Source organism: Armigeres subalbatus, chromosome 3 (genome assembly GCF_024139115.2).
Source record: "Armigeres subalbatus isolate Guangzhou_Male chromosome 3, GZ_Asu_2, whole genome shotgun sequence".
NCBI lineage: Eukaryota > Metazoa > Arthropoda > Insecta > Diptera > Culicidae > Armigeres > Armigeres subalbatus.
In genome coordinates this window covers 358,775,791-358,796,228 of record NC_085141.1, presented here as the reverse complement: position 1 = coordinate 358,796,228, position 20,438 = coordinate 358,775,791, and the positions used below count along the sequence as shown (strand labels likewise).

The 20,438-nt window shown below is 42.9% G+C and overlaps 2 protein-coding genes and 1 long non-coding RNA gene across 6 annotated transcripts in view; 2 read left to right on the top strand and 1 right to left on the bottom strand.

Annotated features, from left to right (window-relative positions):
- The window catches only part of LOC134226211 (uncharacterized), a 182,884-nt gene that overhangs the window by 131,241 nt on the left and 31,205 nt on the right, over positions 1-20,438 (bottom strand). The gene's annotated exons all lie outside the window — the stretch shown is intronic.
- LOC134223362 (uncharacterized) lies at positions 6,586-7,293 on the top strand. The gene is made up of 2 exons (XR_009982542.1): positions 6,586-6,861; positions 7,026-7,293. It is a non-coding gene; the product is annotated as an uncharacterized LOC134223362 (long non-coding RNA).
- Positions 8,753-17,720, top strand: LOC134221386 (defensin-C; the record flags this gene model as incomplete). The annotated part of the gene is made up of 4 exons (XM_062700577.1): positions 8,753-8,776; positions 11,018-11,029; positions 17,114-17,348; positions 17,418-17,720. Coding segments are annotated over 4 exons (453 nt in total), but the record flags the coding sequence as incomplete, so codon positions are not given.

The following is a 20,438-nucleotide window of genomic DNA, read 5'->3' as shown; positions in this document are numbered from 1 at the left end:
AAATCTATAATTCTTTACACAGGAAAAAGGCAAACTATACGACAAGTTTGAAAACATTATTATTATCGTCTTTATTAAAGAGATTTTCAGCCCTTGGCTGGCTCACCTCTGGTATCAGAAAGTTTGAAAACATGTTTCTGAAGAAAAAGCTAGCTTATTACATTGCCCAGAGATTTCTCCTTATTTATTTCATGGGCAGTTCTTTAACCAATTTATAGTGAACTAGCTGACCCGGCGAACTTTGTCTCGCCCAAAGCTGATCAATTTGTTGATATATTTTTTTACGTGCAAAATTTATCTAAAAAACAAACCGGTTTTTCAAAATAATTTTTCCTTTTTTTGACATTATTTTATCATGACACTTTTCAAATTAATTTAGTAGCCAAACCAAAATTAACAAAAATCGATCTTTCCGTTATCTGATGATAATGTCAAGTTAGAAGACATGATGTGAAATTATCATACAAAATGTACGATAAACCATTTCATCGGAGAGATTTTATTTCGATTGTCATTTTTTTTTTTCAAAAAGAAAGGGATACAAATTAGCAAAAATTGAGCTGTCTATTCTTGAGTCATGCGCGGTCGTACAAATGTCAACTTTGTTTTATATATAGAAGAAGAAGAAGATGATCAAAATTGAAAAAAAACATGCAAAATTGTACATCGAGTGATGCGCGGTCGTACTCTTGAGTGATGCGCGGTCTTACAAATGCCAACTTTGTTTTATATAGAAGAAGATACAGCAGCCAGGGCAAGCATTGTATGGTTTTTCTTAGTTCTCGAAGCTGTATAATTAGTACTTGTTAGATTGTGCTCTTGTAATACGTGTCGCTTCAAGTGCATGGTTGAGTGAAACACGTTGGTTTTGGTATATTCTATACATTCCTATACATTACATTCCGATTTCGATCATGGAGATACAGAAGATTGTCAGTCTCTTGTATCAATGTGTATCAAATTCATTTTCCACTCCTCATCATGTATTAGATTGGCATGTTATTGGTTTCAATTCAACGTAACGTCGTTATTGGTTTTAAATAAGAAATAAACACTGGAGCATGTACACTAAGACTGGTCTTAGGCTGTATATAACAGCTTAAATTGCATATTATTCGGTGATTCAATCGTACGAATCATTTTAATTAACACTCAGACACGCGGAATGCTGTATTTGTACAACATTAACGAAAACATCTCTCATGGTACACTGCATGAAAGAGCCTGCATGAGTGTTCCAAGACTGCGCGCGTCCCGAACGATATATAATCATGATTGTGCATGTGCATATTGCATATTGGTGGTAGAGTTTGTGTAGAAATAAGAGGTTGTGGGTTCAAGTCAAGATTGGGCCCAAGATTTTTTTTATAAAAAAATCTTGATTGGGCCATCGTTCTCACGAACAGTCTGTAGGTCGGCTTTCTAAATCGCTCAAAAAGGTAACTTATATTACATTTTCCTTTTCCATTCTAATTTGTTGAAAACAAGTTTCAATCTGACCCCTATTTTGGTTAATTGTCACCCAGATGACGGTACCTACACCATATTTTTGCTTTTTATTGTTCCCAATACTATGGCTTTTCAATTTTAACCAATTGTGTAATTTCAACATTTTGTCCTTTAGACATTTTAGACTGCTTTGTCTCTTTCTCACTGCAAAGAAATTTGAAAACAACAAGGCCAGTGAACGTCAAAATTAATGAGGAACGAAAGAGAAAGAGATGTTTCCGTGCAGTGCCCTATAGATTCGGCTTGTTGACGAATTCAAAATGTCAATTTATGAGTTTCTGTGACGCCGCACTCTAGATCATTTTTTGTTCGATTGCATTGGGGTCCCTTTCAAATCACATTATTATTGTTTTTTTTTAATGTTTCTCAACTTTCCCCATCACATTTTTAAACGTGTTGTGTATATAGGTGATTAAAATGTATCCAGTTTTCCGCGAGCGGTAATGGCCGCCAGCTTGCCTGCGGGTCAGTCTCTGATTTGACGTTTCTGGAGGTCAACTGCACCCACTGCTCCGAGCATTTTGACCAATGTTGCATATAAGAAGGTGCTGATTCAGTGAATTCAAGCCTTCTTATATACCACATTGATCAAAATGCTCGAATGGTGGGTGCAGTTGACCTCCAGAAATGTCAAATCAGAGCCTAACCCGCAGGCAAGCTGGCGGCCATTACCGCTCGCGGAAAACTGGATAATATTATTGTCCAAATCGCGTGACCATCATCTAGTTTGCCGCGGCCTGGCAGCGAATGTACCGGTACTTAAAGTGTCAAACTAATTCATTTGACAAAACAAAATATTCTCTACAACATGACACACAATTAATGGTTGAATTTTGTATATTGAAGCCTGTATCGGGAAAACATATTTAATGCTAACAGCGCCATTAGCATTATACTTATTATATACATACTTATTAGTACGTATGCTTCATTTGCCCTCTTTTTAAGAAAGGGCACAGACTGGAGTGCGCCAATTACTGAGGAATAACCTCCTTAATTCGGCGTACAAAATTATGTCCCGTATTCTGTTCAACAGATTGAAGAGTCCTTGGCCGGCGAATACCAAGCAGGTTTTCGTGAGAGCTGATCGACGGATCAAATGTTTACCCTGAGGCAAATTCTTGATAAATTCCGGGATTACAACTTGCAGACACATCATCTGTTTATTGATTTCAAGGCGGCGTACGATTCAGTGAAACGGAATGAATTATGGCAAGTTATGCTTGAACATGGTTTTCCGGCGAAACTGATACGGCTGATTCGTTTAACGTTGGACGCATCGAAATCAAGTGTAAGGGTTGCGGATGAAATATCGACATCATTTGTTACCTTAGATCAGCGGTTCTCAACCTTTTTCTTGAGAGGTACCCCTCCAAACTTTCGCATGAATTGAGGTACCCCCTCTTGAAAATAGGCTTCCAAGCCTTTGAAAGAATAATTCCGAGCCCTTTGAATGGAGCCTTCCGAGCCTCTTGAAAGAAGCTTCTGAAACTCTTGAAAGCAGGCTTCCGCACCTCTTGACAAGAGGCTTCCGAGCCTCTTGAATGGCGGCTTTCGAGCCACCTAAAAGGAGGCTTCCTTTGCATCCAAGCCTCTTGAAAGAAGAGTTCTGAGCTTCTTGAAGAAAGGCTTCCGAGCCTTTTGAAAGGAGACTTCCGTTTCACTTGAAAGTAGGTTTTCGAGCCTCTTAAAAGGAGCCTTTCGAGCTTTTTGCAAGTAGGCTTCCGGTACCTCTTAAAAGAAGGTTGAACCTCTTGAAAGGAGCTTCTGGATCTCTTGAAAGTAGGCTTCCTCACCTTTTGATAAGATACTTCTGAGCGTCTTGTAGAGAGGCTTTCAAACATCTCAGATGGCGGCTGATTCGTTTAACGTTGGACGCATCAAAATCAAGCTAAGGTTTGCGGATGAAATATCGACATCATTTGTTACCTTAGATCAGCGGTTCTCAACCTTTTTCCTGAGAGGTACCCCTCCAAACTTTCGCTTGAATTGAGGTACCCCATCTTTAAAATAGGCTTCCAAGCCTTTGAAAGTATAATTCCGAGCTCTTTGAATGGAGCCTTCCAAGCCTCTTGAAAGAAGCTTCTGAAACTCTTGAAAGCAGGCCTTCGCACCTCTTGACAAGAGGCTTCCGAGCCTCTTGAATGACGGCTTTCGAGCCACCTAAAAGGAGGCTTCCTTTGCATCCAAGCCTCTTGAAAGAAGAGTTCTGAGCTTCTTGAAGAAAGGCTTCCGAGCTTCCGAAAGGAGACTTCCGTTTCACTTGAAAGTAGGTTTTCGAGCCTCTTAAAAGGAGCCTTTCGAGCTTTTTGCGAGTAGGCTTCCGGTACCTCTTAAAAGAAGGTTGAACCTCTTGAAAGGAGCTTCTGGACCTCTTGAAAGTAGGGATCCTCACTTCTTGATAAAATACTTCTGAGCGTCTTGTAGAGAGGCTTTCAAACCTCTCGGATGGCGGCTTTCGAACCCCTTAAAAGGAGGCTTCTTTCGCATCTTAAAAGCACGCTTCTTAGCCTCTTGAAAGTAAACTTCTGAGTCTTTTGAAGGAAGAGTTCCAAGCTTATTGGAGGGAGGCCTCAAGGAGCCTACCGGGCTTTTTGAAAGAAAGTTTCCGGCCTTCTTAAAATGAGCTTCCGGGCCTCTTAAAACGAGGCTTCCGAGCCTCTTGAAAGCAGGCTTCCGAACCTCTTGAAAGCAGGATTCCGAGCCTCTTGAAAGCAGGCTTCCGAGCCCCTCATAAGGAGCTTTCCAAGCCTTTTGAAAAGAACCTTCCAAGCCTCTGGAAAGGAAGCTTCCGAGCCCTTTTAAAGAAGGCTTCCGAGCCTCTTGCAAGGAGGCTTCCGAGTTTCTTGAAAGGAGGCTTCCGAGCTTTTTGTAAGAGAGCGTTTTAAAATAAGGCTTCCAACCCTCTTAAAAGAGGCTTCCGAGCATCTTGGAAGGAGGCTTCCGATGCTCTTGAAAGAAGGCTTCGAGCTTCTTGATAAGAGGCTTTCGAGCCTCTTGAAAGTAGGCTTCCGAGGCTCTTGAAAGGAGCTTTCCGAGCCTTTTGAAAAGAAGCTTCCAAGCCTCTTGAAAGTAGGCTTCGGAGCCTCTTGAAAGGAGCTTTCTGAGTCTTTTGAAAAGAACCTTCCGAGCCTCTTGAAAGAAGGCTCCAACTTTCTTGAAAGGAGTCTTCTCTGAAAAAAGCCTTCATGCCTCTCAAACAAAGGCTTTAGATTCTAGATTTCAGTTCAAAAGCATATTCCCAACATTTTGTTTAGAGTAGACTACATTGAAAATTTTTCAAATTTGCTCATTCGACGTTTTGTCCATTTGATCTTTTGTTCCGCAGCCCTTGAGCAGGGCAGGATTTAATTGGCTTTGATTTACTGATCGCCATGCATGTTATGTACAAGACAAAGTTCAAAACTTTTATCAAAACAATTATCAAAACTTTATCAATAAGTTACGATTGGAATTCAATACGTCCGCCATTACGCATTTTTGTCCGAGGTACCCCCTAGGGCCAGCGAAGGTACCCCCAGGGGTACATGTACCCCAGGTTGAGAAACACTGCCTTAGATGGATTAAAGCAGGGTTATACACTCTCGAATCTACTGTTCAATATAGTGCTCGAAGGAGCGATTAGGAGAGCTGGTGTGCAAAGAAGCGGTACCATTATCACAAGATCGCATATGCATACGCATATGATATCGATATTATCGGGATTGGTCGCCGTGCCGTGGAAGAGGATTTTGCGCCTTTTAAGAGGGAAACAGCGACGATTGGACTCACGATCAATACCAGCAAAATAAAGTACATGGTCTCTGGCAATCAACGTGGTTTCATTAGTGGTGGTGGTAGTGAAATGGTGCTGGATGGTGAAAATCTTGAAGTGGTAGGAGAATTTGTGTATCTTTGAACATTATTATTACGGACTTCGTAACCAGCTTAACTCCCGTAGTCTACAAACGCTGCATTCTACTCTGATTCTTCTGGTGGCTTTATACGGCCATAAAAGGACCTGAGGGCGCTCAATGTTCAGGGCGACTGGAAGCGCTTGGCCCAGGATCGAGTTCAGTGGAGAAGCATATTCCATTCGGCGTAGGTTAATGGAAGAGCTGTAGCCCATCAAGTATCAAATAAGTACTTATGCTTCTACTGTATATATAAACAGAGCTGATCTTAAGGCGAATAGATTAGTAAGAAGATCTTGGAAATCAGTTAATCCGTCCTTTAGTATTATTGCCTATGATACAAACTCATTTTTATATAGAGAGATAGATATGTATATGAATAAGGGTCTCCAATAGCCTTGCGAGCAAAGGCGTAGGATTGCCAATCCGGAGACGGCGAGTTCGATTCTCGGTCCGGTCAAGGATGTTTCTGGGTTGTAAACATTCTTGACTACCTGGGCATAGTGTATCCATTGTACTTGCCCCACAAGATACATACTCATGAAATGGCGAGCATAGAAAGCTTTCAATTAATAACTGAGGAAATGCTAATAGAATACTAAGTTGAAAAGCAGGCCACGTTCCAGTTGGAATGTAGAGCCATTGAAGAAACTAAGTTGTATATAATTATATCGTGAAAATCGAAGATATCATACACTGGTTTTACATTACTTATATGTCACAGCGATGGAGTAATTTCCACAAAACCGTCAAATTCGAAAAAAAGCTTCTGTTGTGTAAGAGCATAACAAATAATTTGTGTGTGCTGCAATTGAATGAAGGGAAGCTTTTTATGCTTATACGACGATTCATAAATAAGCTCATATTTCACAAAAACCCATATGTGACCGTTATGTATTTATATGCAGCTATTTATCTCTCTCTATCTTTCTCGATAAAACCCTAGTCCGGGGATGCTGTGATGTGAGAATTACATTTTCACAAATTCCTTCAAGTATGATTCAACATTGATCTCTTAGAAAAGGGGATGTCTTGCTTGGCTTTCTTTGTCGAGTGCAAAAAACACCATACAAAGCACCTGAGCAGATTGATATCATGAACGTGTAAGATATTGCAACGTAATCGGAAGTCAAGTCAAATAAACATGTGATACTTTGTCGTCCGATAAGGTCTGCAAAATAGTTTGCAAAGATAAATGCACTAAGGGGATTTTTCGCTTCTTCGATTGCTTCAGTATAAAAGAATTATTTTTCGCTGCTGTTTATATCAGTTCTAAGATACTTCGTTGTACAGTTACAGTTACGTTTTCTACGGAACCGAAATCAATTGCCAATTACAATGCAGTCCATTACAGTTGCTTGTCTAGCGCTTCTGTGTTTCGCTGCAGTGTTCGCGACAGCTTCCAGTGCACAATCACCGGACAATGTATCTACATTCGAAGACTTGGATCAACTCGGAGGTAATAAAAATCGATTTTCACATATTTTTCCTCCAAAATGGAAAATAATAGATTAGTTTCTATTATTTTCGATTATTCCTTATCCACTTATGAGTTAAATATGGACAATAATTTCCCAAAATATCAAATAATGGAAAAATAATATCAAATTGCTTTTTTTACAGCTGACACCAATCCCCTCAATCTGGCAAAGATAGCGATTCCCCAATTGCGCAATCGATGCAAAAACATGGGAAATTGTGTTCATGACAGGTTGTGTGACCAGCACTGCAAACAGTTCCGGTACAAAGACGGAGAATGCAGTGGAAGGTCCTGTATTTGCTGCGCCTAGTTTACTAGCTGGAGATAATTTGTCTGCGTTTTATAGATAACAAACTAGTCATTTGTGTAACAAAACAGTTACAAAATAAAAATGTCTGTTTTTATATTAAACTGTGGGTACTTTCGTTTTACCTGACGTACTATTTGAATGAAATATTGTTCAACGTATCCGATTCTCTTTACTTTTTTTTCTCAAAATCTAAATAAGGATTAATAGTAATGTGTTTTATGCTTTTCTATTAATATTCTTTAGAAAACAAAAAAGGATAATGAAACAGATCTTTTTTTTTGCCATATATACTTGCATTTGAAATGTTGCAGTTTGTTCATAAATTTAGACATTTTTTATCATATTCGATGAAATTTAGAGTGAAATGGTAGAAAGAGTAAAATAAAATTATATTTTATTAGCCTCATGATATACGAGTGCAAAAATGGTAACTTGGCTTAGAAACCTCGCAGTTAACCCTTATGCGGCCGACGGGGTACCCGTGTTCCTTTTTCAAATTCAAGTGGTGATATTTCAATGAATTTTTATAGCTGAAAGCTGAAACTCGGTGACATCTAAGAACTCCATAAAATGTAGCATCTGTGAGAAAATCACGTTGATACAGTGAGGAGGGACGTGGGGAGGGGCATCTGATTTTTTTTACCACGTGGATGGCCGACAGGGTACCCGTGTTCCACTAAATTGATATTTTCATAACTTTAACAATTTTCAACCGATTTAGATAATTTTGACAGTTTTGGAAACAGAAACTCATATACTTTTTGCCCATAGTCAAGGTTTACAGCTTTTGTCCATGGTTATACAAGAAATCTTTGAAGTAAGACTTAAGAGTCTACACACGTAACCGAAGGACTATCAACCAGTTTCGAATATATTACATGCTCATTGCGCTTTTTAGAATAGTCGGTGTTCACAGTATATATTCTGGGTTTCCAAAAACCTCTGGAGTAAGGCCTAAGTCACCCAAAAAATCCCTGGAATAAAATCTTATGGTCTGCTAACGTAACCAAAGGTCTATAGTGTAAATTCAAAAACGGTACCTGCTCTTTATGGTGCTTAGCATATAATGCTTTCACAGTATATGTTCCGGGTCATCCAATGACCTTTTCTTAAAACATGTTCGCCTTCCAAGTAGTTCTTGTTGCTGTCATTGATTCCAGGTAGTCTACGAACTCCATACAGTCAAGGTCTTCGGATCAATCTCCGTAATGGAGGCAGTTAACGAAGAATAAACCAGTTTCGGGACTTCTTCTTGGTATATGTTTGTATTCAAAGTAATTCTTGTTGTTGTCGTGGGCTCCAGGTAGTCTACGAACTCCATAGAGTCAAGATCTGTGGATCAACCTCAGTAACGGAGGCAGTTTTTGAAGAATAAACAAGTTGTGTGACCCCTTCTTGGTATTTGTTTGTATTCCAAGTAATTCTTGTTGTTGTCATTGGTTCCAGGTAGTCTACAAACTCCATAAATTCAAGGTCTGTGGATCAACCTCCGTAATGGAGGCAGTTAATGAAGAATAAACAAGCTGTGTGACCCCTTCTTGATATACATATATATCTGTTTTTCATGTAGTTCTTGTTGTTGTCGTGAGTTCCAGGTAGTCTACGAACTCCATACAGTCAAGGTCTTCGGATCAATCTCCGTGATGGAGGCAGTTATCGGAGAATAAACAAGTTGCATAACCCCTTCTTGGTATATGTTTGTATTCCAAGTAGTTCTGGTTGTTGTCGTGGGCTCTAGGTAGTCTACGAACTTCATAGATTCAAGGTCGGTGGATCAACCTCCGTAATGGAGGCAGTTATTAAAGAATAAACATGTTTTGTGACCCTTTCTTTGCATATGTTTGTTTTTCATGCAGTTCTTGTTGTTGTCGTGAGTTCCGGGTAGTCTACGAACTCCATACAGTTAAGGTCTTCGGAACAATCTCCGTAATGGAGGCAGTTATCGAATAATAAACAAGTTGCGTGACCCCTTCTTGGTATATGTTTGTATTCCAAGTATTTCTTGTTGTTGTCGAAGACTGCAGGTAGTCTACGAACTCCATAGAGTCAAGGTCTGGGGATCGACCTCGGTAACGGAGGCAGCGTTTGAAGAACAACTGGGAGGGACGGAAGGTAGCGGTTTTCCTCCAATACCTTTTCCGAACTTAATCTATCACATGTTGTGCATATGCATAATCGAGTTTCAGACATAGTAATTAATTTCCACTCCGGGTGGCTCAATACCCGGAACATAGGAAATTAACTTTGAATGTACTGAACTCGAAAGGCGATCTTTCTTCGCTTATGTGGTCGGGTTGGGATCTGACGACCAACTGGCACAATCTCACACAACCCTACTTCATCGAGCGCCGTTGGTGAAGAAGCAAGTGTGTAGAAGCCAGATAATACTAAATACTCATCCTACTTGGTTGGCATTGTACAAAAACATATATGAGAGAGTTAGTTCTGAGAATGTATTGCGAGAGTTCGGCTACATGCCCGGTGCTGTGAATTTGGTTTTATCAGTACCCGCTAAGCTGCGGAGGACGACGGAGGTTCTTCGTAGCTTAGTAGGAAAAAACACCTGTCTAGCGTACTGGTTTCATGGGATCAAACCCCACCGAAGTTCTGTAGATCAATCTCCGTAATGGAGGCAGTTATCGAAGAATAAAAAAGTTTTGTGACCCCATTTTGGTATATGTTTGTATTCCAAGTCGTTTTTGTTGTTGTCTTGAGCTCCAGGTAGTCTATGAAATAGAGTCAAGGTCGATGGATCAACCTCCTTATTGGAGGCAGTTATTTTAAAATAAGCAAGTTGTGAGACTCTTTCTTGGTATATGTTTGTATTTTAAGTAGTTATTTTCATTGTCGTGGGCTCCGTAATGAAGGCAAGGCAAAATACGTGAATGGAATCCGTGCGGCAAATTGGGTCGAAAACGTGATAAAATCAGGTTAGGCAAAATCAGGGGTAGACAAAATCTGGGAGTGACAAAATCGGGTCAACCTCTTCTGAGTGAATATACGCATTCCTAGTACAGTAGCCGTTCGATAACTGCAAAATGTTTACTTTTCAGTTATCGAATGCCGTTCGATAACTGCAACGCACTCTAGACGTCAAACGGTTGTCAATCGACGTCAAATGCAAGAAAAGTGCATCTAAATGTCCAGCGCAATGCAGCTGTCATTGAGTCTGTCATCGGTTTGAAGTTTAGCGGTCCGATAGCTGTAAAACTGTTGCAACTTCATACAAACTTCATTGATATCACTAATATGAAGTTGTCTATGCTTTGGAAATGCAAAATGTAAATAAATTGGAACGATACAACTTCACGCCGAGAACTTGAGGGAAAAAAACGGGCTAATATCGCAAAGATCATGTACCATATTAAAATTAGATTAAGGACACTCCAGGACAGTTTCAAAGTGCTCGCGTTTTCGGGGGCACACCAATCGATACGGAGGCGGCGCACAACTGTATTTTTTGTTGATTTAGCTTTGCTACGTCGCAGCATGCGTGAAATAATAAAAATGACAGTTGTGCGTTGCTTCCGTATCGAGTGGTGTGCCCCCGAAAACGCGAGCACTTTGAAACTTGGATTCCGTAAGGAGTGACCTTAAAGACCCTGTAGATATTCGTGTAAGCCTAGAAGTCTAACTCCATAAATTTCTAGGATGACCATTAGCATATGCCATGAACGCATTTTATTTATGGGCCCCAAAGGCATGTACCAAATTTAAAACAGGCTGATATATCTCTGGTGTAGATCCTAATGCCTTACTTCAGGGTTTTCTTGGATGACCATGAACATTTAAAATGCGTGCATTCTATTCTACGTACTATAAAAGGCATGTATAACTATTCAACTAGGCCGAAAGAACTCTGGTTACGCGTGAAGTTCTTGAGGATTTTTTAAGTGTTCTCTTGGATACCCATGAACATATGCAATGAAAGCGGTGTATTCTATGTACCACAAAGGGCATATGCCACTTTTGAAACAAGCCGAAAGGTTACGTGTGAAGATCCTGAGGCTTATTTTAGCATTTTCTTGGAAGACCATAAACATATGCAATGAACGTATTCTATATACCACAAAGGGCATGTACCACTTTTGAAACAAGCCAAAAGATCTCTGGGTACCCATGCAGATTTTGAAGTCCTATTCCAGGGTTTTCTTGGATGACCATGAACCTATGCAATGGACGCAATCTATTCTATGTACCACAAAGGGCATGTAACACTTTTGAAAAAATCTGAAAGATCTTTAGTTACGCGTGTAGATCTTAAGGCCTTTTCCAGGGTTTTCTTGGATGACCATGAACATATGCAATAAAGGCGTTCTATTCTATGTACCACAAAGGGCATGCACCACTTTTGAAACAATCTAAAAGATCTCTGGTTAAGCGCGTAGACCTGAAGACCTTTTCCAGGGTTTTCTTGGATGACCATGAACATATGCAATGAAGGCGCCAGAGGACTTATCCGAGAGATTTCTTCGATAGCGCAGAACATATGTAGTGATCACATTTGATTTCAAGATGCGCAAAGAGCATGTACCACTTTTGAGACAAGTCCATAGACCCATGGTTACGAGTGTAGACCTTTAAGGCCTTACTCCAGAGATTTCTTGGATGACTCGGAACATATACTGTGAACGCATTCTATGCTAAGTACCACAAAGAGCATGTACCGTGTTTGAATTTGCATAATAGGCCTTTGGTTACGCGAGTAGATCTTTAGGCTTTACTCCAGAGATTTCTCGGATGACTAAGACCTCATTTCAGGGATTTTTGCATTAACAGAAGCTTATACTGTGAACACCTTCAATTCTAAGAAGCGCAAAGAGCTTGTAGCATATTTGAAACTGGCTGAATGGCCTTTGGTTACGCGTGTAGACTCTTAAGCCTTACTTCAAAGATTTCTTGTATAACCATGGGCATAAGCTGTAAACCTTGACTATGGGTAAAAAGTATATGAGTTTCTGTTTCCAAAACTGTCAAAATTATCCAAATCGGTTGAAAATTGTTGAAGTTATGAGAATATCAATTTATGGGAACACGGGTACCCTGTCGGCCATCCACGTGTGTTTTTTTTGTTGGCCGCATAAGGGTTAATAACTGTGGAAGTGCTTAATGAACACTAAGCTGCGAGGCTCTGTCCCAGTGTGGGGATGTAATGCCAATGAAGAAGAAGAAGAAGATAAACATACGCATACATAAGCATGTGAGAATATGGAGACGCATTTTGCATGTGTGAATTAACTTTTTGGATAGATTCTATTAATTGAATAAGTGATGCGGCAATCGCGACGCGATTCTATTGTCGCCGTTGGTATGGAACCGTAAATGTGCCCGAACCATCCATTTGCGAATTTGACTAGCATAAATGCGAGTTTGCAACATGAATCAACATTGCTCTCGGATTACCTCTATTTTTTGAAAATAAAAAAATAATACAGCAAACTTTAGCACGGCAAATGCTGGGTAAAGCGTATCATTGGTACTTCGCGTACCTGAAGGAATAAAATAGACCCCATCTCGCGGTCCTTAGCCTCTTACCCAGCAACTCCTATCCCTACCTCCCCGCGGTGCTGGCCGGGATACGAGCAACCTTAGGGAAGATCGGGTAACCAACCCCGGTGGGAACTATGGTCGTATGCTGACAGGGAAGGGGGTTTGCTCCTCTCGGAGGTGCAAATCTTATTGAGCGTCTGTTCTCCATGTCAGGATCGGCTCACAACAGCGTCTGTTCTCCATGTTAGGGGCGGCTGATCATCGTCCGAGTGCCAGCGAGGGACTCTAAGTGAAACTGTGCACCATGGTCCACCGGAAATAAGGAGGAATGGTCCTCCGGAAATTTAGGGGGTTTGGTGTCAGGCCCTGCAAGCCAGCCTTTAAAAATCATAAGCAACGAACAAACAACAAGAGAGTACGGACCGGAACCATCGGCGAAGACCACTGCGACGAAAAGGGACTAGCGATTGGAAACTCGGTTCGTGGAACTGCAAATCTCTCAACTTCATCGGGAGCACACGCATACTCGCCGATGTGCTCAAGGACCGTGGATTCGGCATCGTAGCGCTGCAGGAGGTTTGTTGGAAGGGATCAATGGTGCGAACGTTTAGAGGTAATCATACCATCTACCAGAGCTGCGGCAACACACACGAGCTGGGAACAGCTTTCATAGTGATGGGCGATATGCAAAGGCGCGTGATGGGGTGGTGGCCGATCAATGAAAGAATGTGCAGGTTGAGGATCAAAGGCCGGTTCTTCAACTTCAGCATAATCAACGTCCATAGCCCACACTCCGGAAGCACTGATGATGATAAGGACGCATTCTACGCGCAGCTGGAACGTGAGTACGACAGCTGCCCAAGCCACGACGTCAAAATCATCATAGGAGATTTGAACGCTCAGGTTGGCCAAGAGGAGGAGTTTAGACCGACTATTGGAAAGTTCAGCGCTCACCGGCTGACGAACGAAAACGGCCTACGACTAATTGATTTCGCCGCCTCCAAGAATATGGCCATTCGTAGCACCTACTTCCCACACAGCCTCCCGTATCGGTACACCTGGAGATCACCACTGCAGACAGAATCACAAATCGACCACGTTCTGATTGATGGACGGCACTTCTCCGACATTATCGACGTCAGGACATATCGTGGCGCTAACATCGACTCGGACCACTATCTGGTGATGGTTAAACTGCGCCCAAAACTATCCGTCATCAACAATGTTCGGTACCGACGACCGCCGCGGTACGACCTAGAGCGACTGAAGCAACCAGATGTCGCCACTGCATACGCGCAGCATCTCGAGGCAGCGTTGCCGGAAGAGGGTGAGCTCGATGGGGCCCCTCTTGAGGACTGCTGGAGTACAGTTAAAGCAGCCATTAACGACGCAGCGGAGAACAACGTCGGGTATACGGGTCGAAGTCGACGGAACGATTGGTTCGACGAAGAGTGCAGACAGATTCTGGAGGAGAAGGACGCAGCGCGGGCGGTCGCGCTGCAGCAAGGTACCCGGCAGAATGTGGAACGTTATAGACGGAAGCGGAGACAGCAGACCCGCCTTTTTAGGAGAAGAAACGCCGCCTGGAAGAAGCGGAGTGCGAGGAGATGGAACAGCTGTGCCGTTCTCAAGATACACGCAAGTTCTATCAGAAGCTCAACGCATCCCGCAAAGGCTTCGTGCCGCGAGCCGAAATGTGCCGGGATAAGGATGGGAGCATCTTGACGGACGAACGTGAGGTGATCGAAAGATGGAAGCAGCACTACGAGGAAAATCTGAATGGCGATGAGAGTACAGGCAGTGAAAGTCAAGGCAGTGGAGGAGATGACTACGTCAGTTCAGCGGACGATGGAAGTCAACCAGCCCCACCTTGAGGGAAGTTAAGGATGCCATTCAACAGCTAAAGACCAATAAAGCAGCTGGTAAGGATGGTATCGGAGCTGAGCTCATCAAGATGGGCCCGGAAAAGCTGGCCACTTGCCTGCACAAACTGATAGTCAGAATCTGGGAAACCGAACAGCTACCGGAGGAGTGGAAGGAAGGGGTTATATGCCCCATCTACAAGAAAGGCGACAAACTGGAGTGTGAGAACTTTCGAGCGATCACCATCCTTAATGCCGCCTACAAAGTGATATCCCAGATCATCTTCCGTCGTCTGTCACCATTAGTGAACGAGTTCGTGGGAAGTTATCAAGCCGGCTTCGTTGACGGCCGCTCGACAACGGACCAGATCTTTACTGTACGGCAAATCCTTCAAAAATGCCGTGAATACCAGGTCCCAACGCACCATCTGTTCGTTGATTTCAAGGCGGCATACGACAGTATAGACCGCGTAGAGCTATGGAAAATTATGGACGAGAACAGCTTCCCTGGGAAGCTTACCAGACTGATCAGAGCAACGGTGGATGGTGTGCAAAACTGTGTGAAGATTTCGGGCGAACACTCCAGTTCGTTCGAATCGCCCCGGGGACTAAGACAAGGTGATGGACTTTCGTGCCTGTTGTTTAACATTTCGCTAGAAGGTGTCATGCGGAGAGCCGGGTGTAACAGCCGGGGTACGATTTTCAACAGATCCAGTCAATTTACTTGCTTCGCGGATGACATGGACAATGTCGGCCGAACATTTGCAAAGGTGGCAGAACTGTACACCCGCCTGAAATGTGAAGCAACAAAAGTTGGACTGGTGGTGAATGCGTCAAAGACAAAGTACATGCTTGTGGGCGGAACCGAGCGCGACAGGGCCCGCCTGGGAAGCAGTGTTACGATAGACGGGGATACCTTCGAGGTGGTCGAGGAATTCGTCTACCTCGGATCCTTGCTAACGGCTGACAACAACGTTAGTCGTGAAATACGAAGGCGCATCATCTGTGGAAGTCGGGCCTACTACGGGCTCCAGAAGAAACTGCGGTCGAAAAGACTCGCCACCGCAAAAATGTGTCATGTACAAGACGTTAATAAGACCGGTAGTCCTCTACGGACATGAAACATGGACAATGCTCGAGGAGGACTTGCAAGCACTCAGGTATTCGAGAGACGGGTGCTTAGGACCATCTTTGGCGGTGTGCAAGAAGACGGTGTGTGGCGGCGAAGAATGAACCATGAGCTCGCCCAACTCTACGGCGAACCCAGTATCCAGAAGGTAGCTAAAGCCGGAAGGGTACGATGGGCAGGACATGTTGCAAGAATGCCGGACAGCAACCCTGCAAAGATGGTGTTCGCTTCCGATCCGGCAGGTACGAGACGGCGTGGAGCGCAGCGAGCGAGATGGGCAGACCAGGTGCAGAACGACTTGGCGAGCGTGGGGCGTATCCGAGGATGGAGAGATGCGGCCTCGAACCGTGCATTGTGGCGTCAAATTGTTGATTCAGTGTTATCTGTTTAGATGTTAACTAAATAAATGAAATGAAATGAATGAATACAGCAAATCGTGTAATAATTTTATTAGTTATGGAGACGCATGGTTAATAAATTCAAAAAAGGAATACTGAGAAGAATCTTTATATGTATACAATATATATGAACCGTTTGTTTGAGAAACTGCATATGTAACATTTTTGGTCAAAATGAGATTTTTATATATTCTGAATTCTCGTCCAAAAATACGTATTCTGGCAAAAAGCACGAAAAAAAATTTTTTGTTCAGTAATGTATGATTTTTTTTTTCGTTTGTTTGAGAAACTACATATGTACACGCACTTTGAAGAGCAATTACGGAGTACTGCTTACAGTTTTGCACTGGAAGTTGCTGGAAGTGCCTCAAGGCGTTGAGTTTTGAGAAAAACTATTGATCGAAGTAATCGAAAGATTTGGTGCCAATTTGTTCTAAAACAGTTTTTTGTTGTTTTCTCGAAATTGTGTAAAATGGACTTATGCAGTTTCTCAAACAAATGATTCATATGTGTCGCATACATTACTGTTTGAACTTCGCGTGAAAAATGGTTATGGGTGCTCTGCGTGACGTGTGATCTTTCTGCTGTGTGGACCGGTACCAGGTGCCTTCAGTAATGTTTCGTTTTGCAGTCAGACATCTTGGCATGGATCTGCAAAAAGCCCCTTCTTTGTAATTAAGATAAGTAGGTACGTGCTTAACTTACCATGTAATAATTAAAGCAAACAAACGAACGAATCCCTCTCGTAGGTACTATTACCAAGCAAGGCTTAGAACGATCATAACAAATTTAAACGACATTAGTGCTGCTTGCAACTAAACTTAATTTACCATAAAATCATATAAAGCTGGATGAAGGCTCGCCGGTAGCAGCACCTTTCGCGCGCAAATGTTTTTTTTTATTTGAAAAGAAAGTGAATCCCATTCGCAAAACAAAAAAAAAGGATCCCACCTCACGGTGGATCACCGAAAATGTTTCCATTGAGGTATCACAAAGTGTTCATTGACTACGGTGATTCACCAAAGACCAATAATAATAACTGTGCGATCGTGACCATATAAATGGTCCGGTTGCGGCTACCATCTTCAACAGTAACTGCCCTACACTTGATGAACGATCAGCTGCCTTCCGTCGAACATCGTACCCACTAGAATACATTATGCGTTCCTTCAGCATCGTTTGTTTTGTTGCGCTCTGCCTCGCCGCAGTCTTCGCCACTGGAAGTGCGTTCCCCGAGGAACTGGCCGACGATGTACGCTCGCACGTGAATTCACTTTGTAAGTTGAATTATTTTTTAGTGAAGTTGGTTCCAAACGAAAATAATAGCAATAATAATTGATTTTCAGTCGATGAACTGCCAGAAGAATCCTATCAGGCGGCTGTGGAGAACTATCGGCTTAAACGGGCCACCTGTGATCTGCTGAGCGGCTTCGGTGTTGGCGATAGTGCCTGTGCGGCTCATTGCATTGCGCGGCGGAATCGTGGCGGTTATTGCAATAAGAAAAAGGTTTGCGTTTGTCGCAATTAGGTTGTTAGGTTAAGATAATAATTTATTTTAGGGAATAGTGTTTATCCTTCTGGCAATAAAATTAATACGACCGTCGGCAAGTATTTCTAGCACTGCCTTTCGGTTCTTCAATATCGTGAAACACATGCCTGAATCTATGTTCATTAAGAAAATAACGAATGTGGTATGTAGGGGTGTACGTGAAAATGTGACAAAAATAATAACACTTTTCGTTTTCAAGTACCGGTCATTCCAAAAAAATAGTTGAAAAACACTGGCGCTTCTCCCAGATTCGAACAAGATGTAGTTGGAATGTTCTACAATCAACCAATATATCGCTAAATATCTACAACACTTGTGCGATAGCCAATTTGTTTGTAGGGGAGGTGACGAGTATCGATAAAATTGATCTTCAAAAAGTCCCTGCCAATAATAGAAAGAAAACTGTCAAGCCCCTGCGGCTTATTGAGGTGACTTTTCATTACTTAGCGTAGCTGCCAATAACGGTGCTGATGATTGATTGAGTAATGCGTTGAACGGTTATAAAAGCTGCTGACATCGTGTGCTCTACATTAGTTGCAAAATATTTAATCTATCAAACAATTGGACCTCTTTAATAGGTCAGACACTATAAAATGCAACTCATTACTGTTATTGCTATATTTCTAAGCTTTGAAATTATGAAATCGTAGGGGAAATGACGGCTTTGGCAGGTTTTGTTCTATTATTGTTAGGGGAGTTTCCTATAACAATTGTGCTATAATTTGGCCTAAGCATTCTTTGCATATCAAAGAATGTTGTGGCCAAATTTCATAACATTCATTTCACATTTCATTCATTTATTTAGTTAACATCTAAACAGATAACACTGAATCAACAATTTGACGCCACAATGCACGGTTCGAGGCCGCATCTCTCCATCCTCGGATACGCCCCACGCTCGCCAAGTCGTTCTGCACCTGGTCTACCCATCTCGCTCGCTGCGCTCCACGCCGTCTCGTACCTGCCGGATCGGAAGCGAACACCATCTTTGCAGTGTTGCTGTCCGACATTCTTGCAACATGTCCTGCCCATCGTACCCTTCCGGCTTTAGCTACCTTCTGGATACTGGGTTCGCCGTAGAGTTGGGCGAGCTCATGGTTCATTCTTCGCCGCCACACACCGTCTTCTTGCACACCGCCAAAGATGGTCCTAAGCACCCGTCTCTCGAATACTCCGAGTGCTTGCAAGTCCTCCTCGAGCATTGTCCATGTTTCATGTCCGTAGAGGACAACCGGTCTTATTAATGTCTTGTACATGACACATTTGGTGCGGTGGCGAATCTTTTTCGACCGCAGTTTCTTCTGGAGCCCGTAGTAGGCCCGACTTCCACAGATGATGCGCCTTCGTATTTCACGACTAACGTTGTTGTCAGCCGTTAGCAAGGATCCGAGGTAGACGAATTCCTCGACCACCTCGAAGGTATCCCCGTCTATCGTAACACTGCTTCCCAGGCGGGCCCTGTCGCGCTCGGTTCCGCCCACAAGCATGTACTTTGTCTTTGACGCATTCCCCACCAGTCCAACTTTTGTTGCTTCACGTTTCAGGCGGGTGTACAGTTCTGCCACCTTTGCAAATGTTCGGCCGACAATGTCCATGTCATCCGCGAAACAAATAAATTGACTGGATCTGTTGAAAATCGTACCTCGGCTGTTACACCCGGCTCTCCGCATGACACCTTCTAGCGCAATGTTGAACAACAGGCACGAAAGTCCATCACCTTGTCTTAGTCCCCGTCGCGATTCGAACGAACTGGAGTGTTCGCCCGAAATCTTCACACAGTTTTGCACACCATCCACCGTTGCTTTGATCAGTCTGGTAAGCTTCCCAGGGAAGCTGTTCTCGTCCATAATTTTCCATAGCTCTACGCGGTCTATACTGTCGTATGCCGCCTTGAAATCAACGAACAGATGGTGCGTTGGGACCTGGTATTCACGGCATTTTTGAAGGATTTGCCGTACAGTAAAGATCTGGTCCGTTGTCGAGCGGCCGTCAACGAAGCCGGCTTGATAACTTCCCACGAACTCGTTCATTAATGGTGACAGACGACGGAAGATGATCTGGGATATCACTTTGTAGGCGGCATTAAGGATGGTGATCGCTCGAAAGTTCTCACACTCCAGTTTGTCGCCTTTCTTGTAGATGGGGCATATAACCCCTTCCTTCCACCCCTCCGGTAGCTGTTCGGTTTCCCAGATTCTGACTATCAGTTTGTGCAGGCAAGTGGCCAGCTTTTCCGGGCCCATCTTGATGAGCTCAGCCCCAATACCATACACCAGCTGCTTTATTGGTCTTTAGCTGCTGAATGGCATCCTTAACTTCCCTCAAGGTGGGGGCTGGTTGGCTTCCATCGTCCACTGAACTGACGTAGTCATCTCCTTCGCTGCCTTGACTTTCACTGCCTGTACTCTCAGCGCCATTCAGATGTTCCTCGTAGTGCTGCTTCCACCTTTCGATCACCACACGTTCGTCCGTCAAGATGCTCCCATCCTTATCCCGGCACATTTCGGCTCGCGGCACGAAGCCTTTGCGGGATACGTTGAGCTTCTGATAGAACTTGCGTGTATCTTGAGAACGGCACAGCTGTTCCATCTCCTCGCAAAGATACATTTTGCGCCAAAACAATATTTTTTAAGGTTAAAAGACTATTATTCTTCCATTTACTTCCACTATTAACTTTTTTATGTATCAACAAGCAGATACGTATTTCGTTTCCTACTTGGAAACTTCTTCAGTGTTTGTTATTGACTGAAGAAAAACATTGCTCATTAACTTTAAATATAGGTAGAACTGCAGGTAAAAATTAGGGCATGTCGCTTGG